The 17,566-nt window shown below is 30.5% G+C and overlaps 1 protein-coding gene across 1 annotated transcript; it reads left to right on the forward strand.

Annotated features, from left to right (window-relative positions):
- Positions 1-12,887: 12,887 nt before the first annotated feature.
- On the forward strand, positions 12,888-14,115 carry LOC140861049 (F-box/FBD/LRR-repeat protein At4g26340-like). The gene is made up of 3 exons (XM_073264056.1): positions 12,888-13,496; positions 13,629-13,763; positions 13,852-14,115. The coding sequence occupies exons 1-3, from the start codon at positions 12,888-12,890 to the stop codon at positions 14,113-14,115; spliced, it is 1,008 nt and encodes a 335-aa protein (XP_073120157.1).
- The last annotated feature ends 3,451 nt before the right edge of the window (positions 14,116-17,566 follow it).

Below are 17,566 nucleotides of genomic sequence, written 5' to 3' on the forward strand. Positions count from 1 at the left end.
ATCGTCCGCTGTCAGATTTGGAGTTTACGGTATTTGTGAGATTTTTTTCATTTTACGGTATTTTTTAAATTTATTTTTTTATTTTTACAGTAAAAATAAAAAAAACCCGATTGGAGGGCAAGGATGATCACGGATTGTTACCATGAGATTATCAAAAGAAACAAGTGCTGCGTAAGCTGCAATCAATTTCACGTTCAGCTTTACGTAGCTTGGAAGCAGCTGAAAAAAGCAGCTCTCAGGTGAATGAATTTGTTGGGGTAGTATATATATAAAAAAAAAAAAAAAAAGTAATGCTACATGTGGTTTTGTTCATGCCGCCCGCAGGGTACGGGCGACGTGTAACCCATGATTGGTTAAAATCAGTGGGTCCTATGTGGGGTCCACTGATTTTAACCAATCAAAATCTGACACGCCACCCACAGGGCACTACCCTGTGGGTGGCATCGACTTAACCGCTACATGTATACGAAGTTTTACACGTTGGGTTACACATGAAACTTAAAATTACATGATTATCCTACATGCATTTTTAAAAGATTTTTTCCAAATCAAGTGGAGGGATAATCATGTAATATTAAACTTCATGTGTAACCTAACGTGTAAAACTTCGTGTATATGTAGCATTACCAAAAAAAAACTGTAAACCCAGACACAAATTCATGGGAATGGATCCCCTGCTGTGGGAGTGCCCAGAGCAGGGGTTGCTTTGTCGTTTACCACCCACAGCACAATATTTATTTGTTTTTTTTTGTGTTTTTTTAATATATTTAATTCTTTGTTTTTATTTATGTTTTTGGTTTTTTTTTTGTTAAAATTTTTTGTGTTTTTTGTTTTTTCCTCTTCTGGCCTTTTTTTAAAATTATACATTTTAATTTTTTTCAAACAACTTTCATTTTTTTATCTTTTTAAAAACATTATGCTTGGAAAAATAAGAAAAATTGAGTATAATATTAAATATATAAACATTTAAAATTGTCATAAATTATATGTAAATTATAACCAATTTGTATTTTTTAAACAGTAAAAATAAAAAATAAAATACATAATTGAATGTGAGATTTTTATCATAATAAAACACATTATACTTGATAAATTAAAAATAAGAAAAACTAAGTAAAATATTAAATATATAAACATTTAAAATAAAAATCAAAACATGATTATTTATAATTTTGTTGATTTGGTTAAATCGAATTTTTTTATGGTAACCAAAAATTAAATTGAATTAACTTAAATTTTTAGAACTAAACCGAATTTTTGAATTAACCGAATCGAATTTTTGAATTCATTCGGTGAGTTAATAATTCGGTTTAACCGAAATAATGAACACCCCTAATTTCTTTGAAATAATTAATTTCAATAGCAGTGTACTAATATTGAAATGTAAATTATAAGTCTTCTAAAAAAATATATATAAATTATAAGACAAAAAAATGATACAAGAAAATGACAAGATAAAAAAAATGAATGTTTTTTTTTAAAAAAATAAAATTTATAGTATAAATGGCCAAAAAAGAGAACAAAAGCCCCAAAAATTTTAGAAAAAAAAAACCCAAAAATATTTTAAAAAATAAAGAATTAAATATATTTAAAAAATCAAAAAAATAAATATATTGTGTTGTGGGTGGTATAAAAAATTTTTAATTTAAATATTCGTTTCACACCATAGCACCCTCTACTGTGGCAAGGGTCACAGTAGAGGATCCTTTCCCCAAATTCATTTCAGTCATTGTCAGAAAAAATATAGTTTAAACTCATTGGACCAATATAATTTTTTCGGATGAAATTCGATACAAAATGTTGAAAATATGATAAGAATACATGATATTTCAGTATCAACTGTTTCAAATCTAGTACAAATTTGAGTACTCAATTATGTAAATAAATATTGATATTAATGACATATTGTCTTCTTTAAAGAAAAATCGGTACAAAATATCAGAAGATATTTTCAATGTTTTGTACCGACTTTCTATAATTTTTGAGTATTTAAACAGATGTTGCAAGTTTATATTAATAAAGATGGTCAGGTTTTATACTCAAAATCTATTTTTTTTTATACTTGATCTTGAACAATTAGTGCTCGAAGATCATGTATTCGTACCATATTTTTAACGTTTTGTACCGAATTTCATCCAAAAAAATTATGTGGGCCCAGAGAGTTTAAATTATATTTTTTCTAACAAGGGACTGAGAATAAATTTGTGTTTGAATTTAGGGACTGAATACTAATTTACCCATAAAAAACTGGGGTGGTAAAAAATGAACCCAATTCATCGACTTCACACGAGTCTATCCGAATAATACTGAGTTAAAATAGTGGGGTTGGAAAAAATTCTGAAATTTCCAATCCTTCTCGAAAATCATCTCATTCTTGTTTCAAAAAGATCCTAACCCTTCATTTTTCTGACCCAAATTATCGGGATTTTTTCCATCCCGATTAATATGGGGAGAAGTATTAGGAATAAATCTCATTCCCGATAGAATTCTCGACCCCACCTGAAATAATATTTTAAATAAATTTTATTAATAATTTTATTAACATATTGGGTTACATGTTTATTGAGTTTCAGCACATACAAAAATTTATTGTAGGCTTATGTTGCATAATTATGTATGATTGAAATTATCGAATAATAGAATCATGAAATAACATTTTATTTTTTATATATTTTTTAAAAATATTAATAATTTAATTAATTTATTTTTTTAATTATTTAATTATAACAAATATGCAAAATAGAGATGTAATTTGCCCTTCATCTATTTAACAAAATTTATTTGTAACACGTGATTTAAATATAATTTTTATCCCGAATATTTTTCCAATAATAATAATCAAGTGCACATTTAATGTTTTTCTCCGAAAAAATATGAAAATACAGGATTTTCATATGCTAAATACAAGTTTTGATGTAAAATTGGGTTGTGCATGAAATTTATTATGACCATCAAATTTAATTATGAACATATATAATGATTTATGTACTTATATGTTTCCAGTTGAAGGTTTTGTCCTTATTTATAAATATAAGTTTGTAAATATTTTTTTTAATTATTACAAAATTAATAACAATTTTTTTTTAATTTTCTCAAAAAACGTTGAACATTATCCATAATATTTTAATATTATATGTTTATAATTAAATATTTTTTTAATTATAAATATAAAGTTTTAAATATTATTTTTTTAAAAAAATAAAATAATTTTTTTGAACAAATTTTGAACATGAAAAAAAATTATCGGGATATTATTTTCCTACTCGACGGGATACCAAATATTCGAGTTTCGACATGTGTTGGGTACAGGTCGGGAGAAAAAATAAGTTCTCGATTTTAGTAGCCCGACTATTAATTAAGCTAATCTACTGCTTAAACATGATTAATGAGTTAAAAATCGGATTCAAAATTATCAAAAATGGTTCCAAGGGCTTCAAGTACTGGTACAGTTCGGAAGTTCCGAAGAGTAGTTCGGAAGTTCCGAACAGTTTCGGAAGCTGATGTTGGTGATTGGAAGATCCGAGTGGTTCGGAAGTTTCGAACCAGAGATCGGAAGTTTCGATCTTGTGACAGTCGGACAAGGTAATTGGAAGTTCGTATTGGGTGATTGGACATTAGGGAGTTCGGAAGCTCCGAACTAGAGTTCGGTAGTTCCGAAATAAAAGAATCTTTAGACACTTGAAAAGTAATGGACTTACCTTTATAGTCATCTTGTTCTTCCATCTCCATCTCATAGGTGCGAAGAGAAATTATCAGTTCATTCAATCTCATTATAGATGTATCCTTAGATTCATCTATCGCACACAGGGACGGAGCCACCCCAAAGGCTGGGGTGGGCTCCGGCCCTGGTCATTTTTTTTAGTTATTAAAAAATATTTATTTTATTTTTATTGGGTTGGATGTGCGTTTTTTATTTTTTAATGGGTTTCAACCCTAGTTAAAAAAAATTTTGGTCTTTAGCCCATTGAATTTATGTAGCCCATTAATTTAATTAGCACATTGAATTTTTTTATCCCATTAAATTTAATTATCTCATTAAAAATAACATTCATGATTAAATAATTTCTCTATTTCTCTCTCATCTCAAAATCGGTTAATAGCTATGATAGTTAAATTTAAATATCTTCTTAATGACCAAGTTTATTGTTGAAAAAATTTGTTAATTTTTAAGTTTATTTGTTTGGATAAGTCAATTTTATTTATGGTGATATATTTTGTTGAATTCTTAAACTATTATTGAGATTATGTTTGTGTTTTGCATTTATTTGTGTTGTCATCGATTTATAGCTTGTATATTGGTTATATCTTATTACTTGTATTGTTCGAGAAAATGGTTTCCAGAATTTTTTTTTTCATCTTGCATTTTTTTCTTTTTCGTTGTATTTTTTGAGAATTTATTGTTACATGTTGGATGTATAAAATATTCTAAAAAGTTAATTGTATATTTATTTCATAATAAGCTGGTTTTTCTAATGGAAGTACAATGACGACAAATAACCAGTCAAACGACAGTCAGCCCAGGGTCGAAAAAATTTCTAGTTACGTCCCTGATCGCACATACTTTAGTGCTGAACCTTTTTGGAACAGAACGAAGTACTTTACTTACAAGACGTTCGTTGGAGATAGGATCACCGAGAACAAATGTTTCATTAGCAAGACTCTTCAATTTATCATTATATTGCATGATGGTCTCATTTTCTTCCATTCATAATTTCTCAGACTTTGAAGTTAGGAGACACATCCTTGTCTTCTTAACACTTACCGAGCCTTCACAATGAGTTTGAAGTTTGTCCCAAGCATCCTGAGCAGAGACACAAGTAAACTATCAGATTAAACATATTCATGTTAATAGAGGTAAAAATAGCATTAATAGCATTTGCATTAAAATTAGCCGAGGCAATTTCATCAGCCGTCCATTGTGCTCTTGGTTTGGGTCCACCTAGTTCATCATCCTTCATTGGTGGTGACCAACCATCTAGAACACGTTGTCAATCCCTGGAATCAATGGATTATTTGTTCCATGGGCCGTAATTTGTTCCATCCAAAATTGGTGGACGAATTGCAACATTAGAGTACGAGTATCCATAACAAACCTGCAACAATAAACAGGAACTGACTTAGTAAAGTCAAGATTTGGATCTGATGCCAAGTGAAAGAAACGTTTTATGCAGTTTGTTAATAAAACATGCAGTGTTGTGCTTGGTGTTACAACACCAGAGACAACACAGTGCAATGAAAATAAAAGCGTAAAGTAAATAACACAAGTAAATAATTTTGCACGAGTATAAAAACTCGTGCAGGTGCCTTAGGGATAAATATAACTAGAAAAGATAATATCATTCTTACAAACCAATACTAGTGATTTTACGAGAAATCAATAAATCCTAAATTTTTCAACAAGTTGAGAAATCAAACTTGCATCTTAAATAATCAAAGTATAAAATAAATAGATGCAACTACCGTAAGCCTAAATTGAATAAACATAAAAGATCTTCAAACAACACTATGCACTAAATGTTGTCTCTGATGTCTTCAACACCAACGACAATACGGGGACAATAGTAACGACGACTACAAAATTCGGCTTCAGAAACCTTCAACTTCACGAACGGAATTCTTCAGAAGATGCTCTGGAAGTCGACGTCTCAAGCTCTCTCAACTTGTGTGTGGAAATCCTCTTTAAATAGATTTGAATCCAAAGCTTATTTATTTTCATAAATAAAGTCATATAAGTATAAGGAAACAATTATAAGTAGGAATAAAACTCTATTAAACATATCAAATCATATCTTGATAATATCACATAAGCATATATCAATAAACTTCCTTATCAAAATATATTTGAACATAGTAAATATAATTTACATAGATTTCGAATTGCACAAATAATATTTACCAAATCTATTAACTTGTCAAAAAATAAAAATGAAATAATATTCAATATTCCCAAGGTCGAGTATTTTTAGGAATTAAAATTCCTTTCACTCTAATATAAATAGAAATTTACTGTGATCGGGACCCTCCTTCGGAAATCACCTTGAAGTCATCTCATTAAAAATCAGCAAACTATATTGCAAAAAAAAACATCAAAATCCTTACTTTAAAATTTAATTATTCATTAAATAAATTGTTTTAAACAATAAAATAATCTCATGCTGTCCAAATGGTCATTTAAATTTTTTGTACTTTACAAAATCAATAATTATTAGGCACTGTTTTGTTCATAGATGAGATGATGAAATATGCATAAAATGATAGATTAATATCTTTTAGAACTTGATCAAATATAAGACAAAACAAGAATATATAATTGATCAATATCTTATCATCCACACCAAACGATGAGTTAAATTTTTCGCAATCTCTCGCAGGGATATTGGATAATGGATATAGTCCAATACCTCATCCACCTTCCTTTCTAACAAACTCATGTTATTATCGATCTTCCTTGCGAGCCCGTGCAAGACCAACTTTTTGAATTTTTGTTGTTACTGTTTGTTTGTTTGTTTTCCTTTTAAATTTTTTTATCACGCTTTTTGAATTGTTTTGCTATATTTGATTAATCCGTTGAGAATGGCAGAAATCAGTTCCGTCATTCCCTGCAAATATCCAATAGAATATACAAATATATTTTAAAAAAGAAAATTTTAGGGTATATTGATAATTTTAGGGTCATTGGGGAGTTGAAATACATAAATGAAATGACTCAGAGACTAAAAAGTAAAAATTACAAACAAAGGGACTGTCCACAACTAAATATTTGGCATTGGGAATTTTTGAAGAATTTACCGTTAATTAAATGTAAAATCAAACTTTTAAAATTCAAGCCTTTTCGATTTTTATTCAATATTTTTTTTACGATATAGTCATACACTATATACTAAAACAGAAAATTGTCAGTAAAACATACATAAAATCCCGTAAATTTGTGATTCAATATCATAATATTTGTTTTTTCAAATATAAATCTATCAATTAAAGATACACAAAATCATTTAATATAATTCCTTAATTGAATTTAAAGCAAATATTTAAAATTCAAAAAAATTTCCATATATATCAAATATTACATATGTTATATGTATATATATATATATACATATGTATATATATATATATATATATATATTACCATAAATTTAAAATTCAAACTTTAAAATTCATATAAGTCACCACTTAAATTCTGCAAACTATTAAATTTTTTCTAAAAAAACTTAACATATATACCAGAACATTTTGAATATTGATTTGAACACATTGATTATATAAAAATGGTTTATGTGAAATCATATACTCTATAATAAAATCGAAAAATATCCACAAAATATTCTATATTTTTTTATGATATAGTCATATACTATCTATATTAAAACTGAAAATTGTCAATAAACATACATAAAATCCTGAAAGTTTGGGGCTTAATCCCGTAATATTTGTTTGCTAAATATACAATCTATCAATTAAGGATACTCAAAATCACTCAATATAATTCCTTAATTGAATTTAAAACTATCATTTAAAATTCAAAAAAATATCCAAATATACCAAATATTCGATATATGTTATACACACACACACACACACACATATATATATATATATATATATATAAAAGTCAACTCACCAATTGTGTTTCAACTCACATATTGTACATGGTGGGCACAGAGTTGGGCAGGGTTGTTGGGCAGCATAAAATAACTTTATATATATATATATGATAAATGTTATATATATATATATATATATATATATATATATATATGTGTGTGTGTGTGTGTGTATTTTACCATATATTTAACCGAAAATTTAAAACTTAAAATTCAAATAAGGGACCGCTTTAATTTTGCAAATCATTAAAAAAAAATTTAAAAAAATTAACATATATACCAAAACATTTCGTATATTGATTTGAAAACACTGATCGTATATGATTTACGTGCAATACAATGATATCATATTTCAATTAAATAATCACCTCTCAAATTATGAAAACCAAATTAATGGCTCTATTGTTTGAATGATTTGTGAATTTGAGCTTTCAAACTGTAACTGAGTGCTAAAACTACGAATGATACGTTGTTATAATATATTTTCATATGAAAAAAGGAAAATTAGCACTACGAATGATACGTTGTTATAATATATTTTCATATGAAAAAAGGAAAATCTCATAATGAAATGCATATTTCAAGATGTTGAGATATACATAAATCCATCCATTTATCTAAAATATGTTTGTGTAATTTATGTTTTACTCAATTTTACAAGGAGCACACATGCATGCAATCATAAAATATAACATCCTTGAGAAATTAAGAAGGTCATCTTTATGTTGTTTAATCATGATTGTTGCACAAAGTAGATTGAAATACAAAACCATGTTAAATACAAAATCAATTTTTTCAATGAAACAAATGTGTGCGAGATTTTTGACGTTATAATTTCGTCGAATATGTTTAATTCAAGAGCCTTAGAGATTTGACTAATGCAAATGTCATCGACGAAATGAAATTTTTTGGTACGTTTTTTTTTTCATTTTTTGTGAATACATCAAATATTTTATCGTATTTTCCATTACTTATAAGCTTTTTATTAAATATAATATATGTTCATATATCTGACATAATTTTTATCGTTGTTTATTTTTTCTTTATGTCATTGACGTGATGGTTTCAAGAGAATACCTATAGTATTCCGGCTCTATTTTACAAGATTAATTAAGTAAAAATGGTTAAGCAAAGATTAGGGGTTTAATTTGGAATTAATCGGACAAAATATGAAGTTTTGGGCTAAGGTCAGTTCAGAGCTTCCGAACTCAAAATCGGAGCCTCCGATCAGTTCGGAAACAATGGACGTAGTTCGGAGGCAACGTTAGGATCGGAGCTTCCGATGTGAGATCGGAGCTTCTGATCTGCTCTCAGCCACACATGAAATGAGGTGTCAAGATTGATCATACACGTACAGGATCGAAGCTTCCGATGGCAAGATCGAAGCTTCCGATCGTAGCCAATTCACACGTGGCCTGCATGCGGAGATCGGAGCTTTCGATCGTTGTCTATAAATAGAGGTTCTGAGGGCCACATTTTACACACAATCACATCTATTTCTCTCTCGGTTTCTGCTTAGTTTTAGGAGTTTAGGAGTGGTTTCAACCTTCCTAAGCTTGGTCCGAAAGTTGGCGAGGTGCTCCGGGAGTGCTGCGGAGGGGTGCCCAAGTTCTGGGCAGTCGCATCAGCGGGCTGATGACGGACGCAAGTGTAGTTCTAGCTCCTTATGGTAAATAGGAAGTATTCTATAGCGTAGTTAAGACTTTTAAAATAACATTATGATGCATGAGTACTTTGCATTGTAGTACGGACGATAGGCTTGGACATAGAGCTAGTATAACATTGCCTAGTATATGAGGTACGAAAGTATTTATTCGAGATATCCAGATGAGTATGCATGTATTATGTGATTGCATGATTTATATGATACAACATGTCATGACTGTATGTTGCATTCATAGGAATATTGAGCTTATATATCCTTGAGATATCCTGTACGTAGTAGGATTTTATCCAATCCTGTTAGTGGATAGATCTCCATCGATTTGGATCTGGTATATCCACGGTTGGTATGAGAGCCATCTCCTGAAGCGACGGCACAGAGTGCTACATACCTAGGGCCCGATCTGTCTTTGATCTATGATTCTTGACCTCGAGTCTCAGTAGGCGGTACATTTGCATTCATGCACGCATATAATATCGTATACTCATACTCTTGTACTGAGCTTATCATGCTCACGTCCCGTATTTTATTGTATCTGGACACCCTATTTCATGAGGCAGGTTTGCGACTGGATGAGGCGGGTGGTTCCAGGAAGGCCTAGGCGATGAGGACCAGCAGAGTTTTTGTCTAGGCTTTTATGTTGATGTATAAGAGTTGATACACTGAACTATTTTTCGATTTGGTTGTATTATAATTTGGGTTCTATTTATGCTTTTCCGCTGTTTAATCTCTGATTTATTTAATTAAGTTAAATGCATGCTTAAGTTTCTAATTAGTAATTGATCATGGTAAGGGTCACTACACTAACCTTGTTGGTGTAATGTCATAACTAAATTTTAATTTCATTTAAATTTTTTTGTCCATATTAATTTGGAAATTTTATAAATTATGATGATGTATCAATTTCAGTTCAAAATTTGAAATTTGTTCGAATGTATTTGTTGATGATTAAATCAAAAGTTTGGTGATTAAAATTAGATCAAACAAAACCAAATACTAAATAAACAAGATCATTAAGAATAAACGGAAACAAGATTTCGGACCAAACTAATGGTTATGGAAAAAGACAAATTTGATCGTCATTTATTCCCAGATCAAGTTTCCGATAAATATTGGACCAATCCAGATCAAACTCGCAATTGTTATTTTAACAAATCAAATGGACATCCTCTAGAAGAAACTCAAAGAATATATTCAATAAGATCAAGTTATCATGTCTTTAATTTGCAAGAACTAGTTCAAACCATACTCAACAAAAATATATTTGTCTAAGATCGAACTCGAACCAGATCGAGTCAAACAACCAGATGAAACTATTCAATATCAGTTGCTGCTATTTTTCAAAAGGTTGTTGAGTTAAAAGACAAAAACATTTATTGAAGATTTGAACGATTATCATATCCAATAAAGTCAAGATTTGTGAGCCAATTTATGAGATGTATTGACGACTCTTTCTTAGAAAATGTTGGCGGCTCAATGGCTTATAAAAGTAAATGAGTTTTTTTTCATCTAACTATTACATCTGAAATATATAAAATACATACTTATCTCATGAGAAAATTTAATAGAAATCCTAACCCTTTACTGTTTTATAAAATTTTCATGTTTTACCTCTGGCCACGTTGGGTTGTTGCACGTGCATTATTTTTACGTCTAAATAATCATTTTTGACAATATTTAATCTATGATACAATTATTTATTTTTTAAGGGTTTTTTTTAATTTATTTCTAATATCGAGTATTAATTTTTTTTCATATTAATTAAGGTTGTAAATAATATTTTGTTTATTATTTTTCATACATAAACTCTCTGCTCTACTATACAATAAATATTTGCACAATAAGTATGTGTATTTGTATATATCTATACTATTAATCTAAAACTTGAGTCAACGTTAAAAACTATTTTAGTACGCTTTGATGACACCAAAATATATTTACCATTTAACTCTGGATATTTATTTAAAATTTTATATATTTACATTGAAAAAAGGTAAAAATAGGTGAAAACAAAAACGAAAAAAAAGTACATTGTATTTTGAGAATTGCATTCTACTATATTATTAATAACTGCACCAACTTCCCCTATATTTAGACATGTCAATTTGGGCCGGCCCGCCCCAACCCGGCCCACCCCAAAATCATATATAAACAATTATAAATGACATACATATTTAAAAACTCATTCAAAATAAATAAATCATTATAAATAATATAAATTTTTAAAATTAATCAATTAAACATAAATTATATAAGTCATTTAAAACGTATGATCATATATAAAACATTTAAGACAATATAAATTGTTCATAAGTTATCATTCATACATAAAAATTTAAAATATTAATTATAGTATAAATTTTTTAAAACATAAAATTTGGCGGGCCGGCCCGCCCTACCTGCCTTGGCCCGCGGCCCAAACGGGCCAACCCGTTTCGACCCGCCTCTAAACGAGTGCCAATTCTTCAACCCAACCGCCATTTTTTAATGACGCGGGCTAACTCGAATTGACATCTCTACTTATATTGAAGAAAACTATATTCAATTTTATTTATGTTATATTGACCACACACATAGTGTGTGCATCTTTTGCTAGTTATTAATAAAGCAAGAGGAGTAAATAATAACTGTTTTTTTGTTGAAGTTTTTTTTTCCCTTAATTTCAAACCTATCTTTTCATACATTAACTTTTAAACATATTTAATTTCGTAAAAATGTTTAATTTCTCATATTTTATATAAAAAATTATCTTACAAAATCGTATGTAATACTTATTTTTTACAATATGTAATTAAATTCAAATTTAAAAAATCATGTTCAAACATATATTTAACCCATAACAATTGTGCTGAGTTGCTAGTATATATTATACTTTATTATCCATTATTTAATCGAATTAAAAAAAAGCCTAGGTTTGGAGGAAATTGAAAAAACTTGAGTGGATCTAAAGTTCGGAACAAAGTTCTGAAATTTTTTTAGGGTTTCGTTCTGGGGTCTTAAATAGATTAGAGATTCATACGATTTGTGCTGTAAAATCTCTTCAACATCTGGAGATGGGAACCCAAACGTTCTTCTATCATCATTTCTGATAGCCGATTCGTTTCTAGTCAGTAATTATTTTCCAATAGTTTCTTTACATTTCGGATTTGGGGTTTCAGAATTTCCGACATCTAGAAGCCATACATGTCAATCGAATAAAGGAGAAAGAACCGAACTTAGTGATTTTTGTTTTCCCCCAAAATAAGAACGACGAACCCCAGCTTCTAAATCTCTTCTACCTCTGGAGATTATAATTATTATTTGGTATGGATATCATAAGCAGCTTACCTGACCCAATTCTATGTCACATTCTCTCTTTTCTCGAAACGGAATGTTATGTGAGAACAGTGTGCTAGCAAGACGTTGGAGGTTCCTATGGACTTTCGTGCGCAATCTTCGTTTTGTGGAACCATATTCTCGTTCCGAGGCCGTAAACAGAATTGGTTTTGCTGACAAGGTTTACAGGGTTCTGTTGCTGCATAATGGGTCCATAGATAGTTTATGCATATGCGCACATTTTGTTAATACTTTTAGCCGGTATCAAATTGATGCATGTTTAAGCACTGCCATTGCACGCAATGTTCAAGTTCTCTCTCTCCTCTATCTCTAACGGTCAGTTGCCTCATTGCATTTTCAAGTGTACAACTCTTGTTGAGTTGTCTCTTACATGGTGTACCATCTCTGCCAAACCCGGTGTTGTATGTTTGCCTAAACTCAAGACACTCAAACTTGTATCGATTTACTATGAGGATTATGAAACTCTTACTAACTTGGTTTCTGGGTGTTTGGCTATCGAGAATTTGGTCGTTGTAGATGATTCGGAAGTATGTGATATTTTCTGCATAAGTTCCTCCACGCTAAAATCACTGGTGCTGAGATTTTCGGTCACTCATTATGGATTAGACCATGACCACAAGCTGATGCTAGATATTCCTGCAGTTCAATATCTTTGGATAGATGGCACTATTTCCTGTTTTATTTCGGTCGAAAAGCTATCCTCGTTAGTTGTAGCACACGTTAGGTTATCCGGTGGTTTCCATTCTTCGCAAGACATAGATCCCGAAGATGAACAATACAATCCCGAAGTTGAGGAAGTAAACATTAGTCGTTGGAGGGAGATTTTTCAATTGGTTGAAAAGCTCTCTAACGCCAAAAGTTTAACATTTAGGATTCGTGCTTCGATGAAGGTATGTTCTTTGTTTTCATTATGAGAATTTATAATTTCCACTGCATTACCCTGACTAATCACGTTGTTTATTGAAATTATTATGATTATGATTATGTGTAAGCCGTGTATTGATACAATAACTTCTCTTCAGCTTTGGAATCCGACATTCTCCTTTGCAACTGTTAGGTTTCATAATTTGACCAAACTGAAATTAGAAGCTGATTGGCATATCTTGACAGAATTCCTCAAAAGTGCACATAAGTTGGAATCGCTTACTGTTAAAAAGGTTTCTTGATGATATCGAAAGACTTATTATTGAGAAAATCTTCCCGTTTTTTCTTTGTAAACTTTAATGAAATTGGTGTTACTTTCAGGTAGAGGGCCAGCTAAAGTGCTGGAGGGAGCCCAAGGATTTACCGGTGTGCCTATTATCATCCCTTAAATACGTATGTATTTGTGGATTTGCAGGTGGAGAGCATGAATTAAACATGGTAAGATATATTTTGAGGCATGCTAAAATCTTGAAGACCATAAAGATAGATTCAGCGTCTCCTGATAATGATTATAAACTAAACATGCTTCAGCGAATTTCGTATTTTCCACGAGGATCTAAGAATTGTGGTCTTACTTTTGTTTGAGAAATGTAAGTCAGCCTTAATGAATATGATTTTAATATTTTTTAGGACTTGAGAGTAAATTGATTCCAACTTATCTGGTTGGAGGCCCATTGTCATGCCAACCTGTATCTGGCGCCAGGATGGTTCCTATATATTGTATATCTTAATTGTTATTTAAAAAAGCCAATGAGGGCTTGGTCTAGTGGTCAAGATTGAGGTCCTGAGACTAAGAGGTTTCAGGTTCGATTCCCGCTGATTGTGGGTTAGTTTCTTAATTTATTTAGATTAATTTAGGTAATTTTGTTGCTCGAGACAAGAGAACGTATCGAGTCCATGCTCAAGTTCCGATGGTTGTGTGCGGGACAATTTCATTCTTTAATATTACAATTTGATGTAGTTTGATTTTCGATGTATTTGTACTAAAAAAAATTGTTATTTAAAAAAATTATATGTGAACATTTTTTCAAAAATCCGTTGTATTATTATAATACTTTTTAGATCTACTCCAATGCATCGTTCACATTAGAAATACACAATTTTTTTTACCTAATATTGCCAAAACAATAATCATTTTGGCACAAAATATTATCGAGGAAAAAAAAAATCTATTTTCAATATTTTAGTGGGATTTTACGTATGAAAAAACTATTACGGATATATTTTTGGGATAATTGCATATCCATGTGAAATCATTAGTTTGCTGAACATCACAAATAATTGTTATTCCTTGTGTTTCAATTTATGAGCGCAAACAGTCAAACGCCCTTGAAAACATGCAAGAACAAGAGGATGAATACTTGAAATTTAAAAACATGAGTATGTACATACTCAAGATTTAAAAACATATGGAGTTAATAGCTTTTTTTTTCATTAGAAATTTTTAATAATTTCTAGATTTCACAATTGTAGCATATGCAATTAACCTTAATTTTTGTTGGTACATAAAAAAACTAACAATAACTGGAAAAAAAATATTTTGAAATTCAATACATTATTATTCAATTCAACAAATTGAGTCCATCTAACAAAAAAGATTAATTAATTTATTTAAATATTAATTGAATATTTAAATAATTATCTGAATAAAGCTGTGAATACTGTTGTGAAAAAGTAAAAATTTATGGTAAAAAGCAAAAACTCCAAAACTCAAAATATATCAAACTCTACACTTTATAATATTTTTCTCTCAACTCAATTGTTTTTTTCATCACAAATGAAGACCTATTTATAGATCCACATTTGAGATTAGTCCAAAAATAAATACATCATCATCTACATTATCACACACTAATTTTCCATATTTTACAACTCAATATTCAACATTCAACATTCAATATTCAACATAATATTAATAATAATAATATTTTTCAACACTCCCCCTTGTGATGATGATCGTGATATGATGACTGTATTCATTACGTGTTTTATACTGCCTCGTTAAAAACCTTACTAGGAAAAACCCAGTGGAATAAAAACCATAGTAAGGGAAAAAGAGTGCAGCCACGTAAACTCCCCCTCATGTTAACATTAGTGATTCTTCACATATTCCGCAGATTGCGCATCCCAATGTTGTATATATGCTTTCTGAATATCGTCGTGGGAAGTGCCTTTGTGAAGAGATCTGATGAGTTCTCACTTGATTGAATATAACAGATATCAATATCTTTATTCTTCTCAAGCTCTTGAGTGTAGGCAAAGAACTTTGGGGATATATGTTTTGTTCTGTCACTTTTGTGTATCCTTCTTTCATTTGAGCAATACATGCAGCATTGTCTTCATACAACGTCACAGGCTTCTTGTCTACTGATAATCCACAAGAAGTTTGGATATGTTGTGTCATTGATTTTAGCCAAACACATTCACGGCTTGCTTCATGTAGCGCAATAATCTCAGCGTGATTTGATGAAGTTGTTACGAGTGTTTGTTTCTGTGAACGCCAAGAAATTGCGGTGCCTCCACGAGTAAATACATATCCGGTTTGAGAACGTGCCTTATGTGGATCAGATAAATATCCAGCATCAACATAACCAATGATACTTTGATTGGTGTCTTTTGAGTACAAAAGTCCCAAATCTGTTGTTCCTCGTAGATAACGAAATATATGTTTAATTCCGTTCCAGTGCCTCTTTGTTGGATATGAACTGAATCTTGCCAATAAATTTATAGCAAAAGATATATCAGGTCTAGTGCAATTTGCAAGATACATAAGGGCACCAATGACACTTAGATATGATACTTCTGGACCAAGAATAACTTCATCATCTCCACATGGACGGAATGGATCCTTTTCTATGTTTAATGATCTTACAACCATTGGAGTACTTAATGGATTTGATTTATCCATATTAAAGCGTTTAAGGATCTTTTCTGTATAATTTGCCTGGTGAACAAAAATTCTACATTCTTTTTGTTCGATTTGCAAACCCAGACAATACTTGGTTTTTCCAAGATCCTTCATTTCGAATTCTTCCTTCAAGTACATCATAACTTCTTGAATTTCTTTATTCGTTCCAATGATGTTTAAATCATCAACATATACAACAATAATTACACATCCGGATGTTGTTTTCTTGATGAAAACACAAGGGCATATTGGATCATTTACATATCCCTTTTTCATCAAGTGCTCACTTAGCCGATTATACCACATTCGGCCAGATTGCTTTAACCCATATAATGAGCTTTGCAATTTTACAGAATAAAATTCTCTAGGTTTTGAACTTTGTGCTTCAGGCATCTTAAATCCTTCAGGGATTTTCATGTATATATCACTATCAAGTGATCCGTATAAGTAAGCTGTAACAACATCCATAAGACACATTTCCAAATTTTCAGACACTGCCAAACTAATCAAATATCGAAACGTAATTGCATCCATAACAGGAGAATACGTTTATTCATAATCAATTCCAGGCATTTGAGAAAAACCTTGTGCAACAAGTCTAGCTTTATATCTGACTATTTCATTTTTCTCATTTCGCTTTCGAATAAAAACCCATTTGTATCCAACAGGTTTTACACCTTCAGGTGTGAGGACTATAGGTCCAAAAACATTGCGTTTATTCAGCGAATCCAATTCAACCTGGATGGAATCTTTCCATTTTACCCAATCATGACGAGTTTTACATTCACCAAAAGATTTTGGTTCATGATTCTCATTTTTATTTACGATGTCACAAGCCACATTATAAGAAAATATCTCATCAATATCTTCTATGTCTTTTCGGTTCCATATTTTTCCAGTATTAATATAATTGATAGAGATTTCATGATTCTCGTCAGTTTGTGGTTCTGACAGAATATTTTCATCATCAGGTGATTCTTCTGGAACACCATTTTCTATTTTATGATCGTCGTGTTTCTCTATGCCTTTTCTTTTCCCAGGATTTTTATTCTTGGAACCGACTGGTCTTCCACGCTTCAAGCGTTTTATGACATCATGAGTGTCTTCAATTTGTTTCTTTGGAATTTC

Source organism: Henckelia pumila, chromosome 4, assembly GCF_033568475.1.
Source record: "Henckelia pumila isolate YLH828 chromosome 4, ASM3356847v2, whole genome shotgun sequence".
NCBI classification, from domain to species: Eukaryota; Viridiplantae; Streptophyta; class Magnoliopsida; order Lamiales; family Gesneriaceae; genus Henckelia; species Henckelia pumila.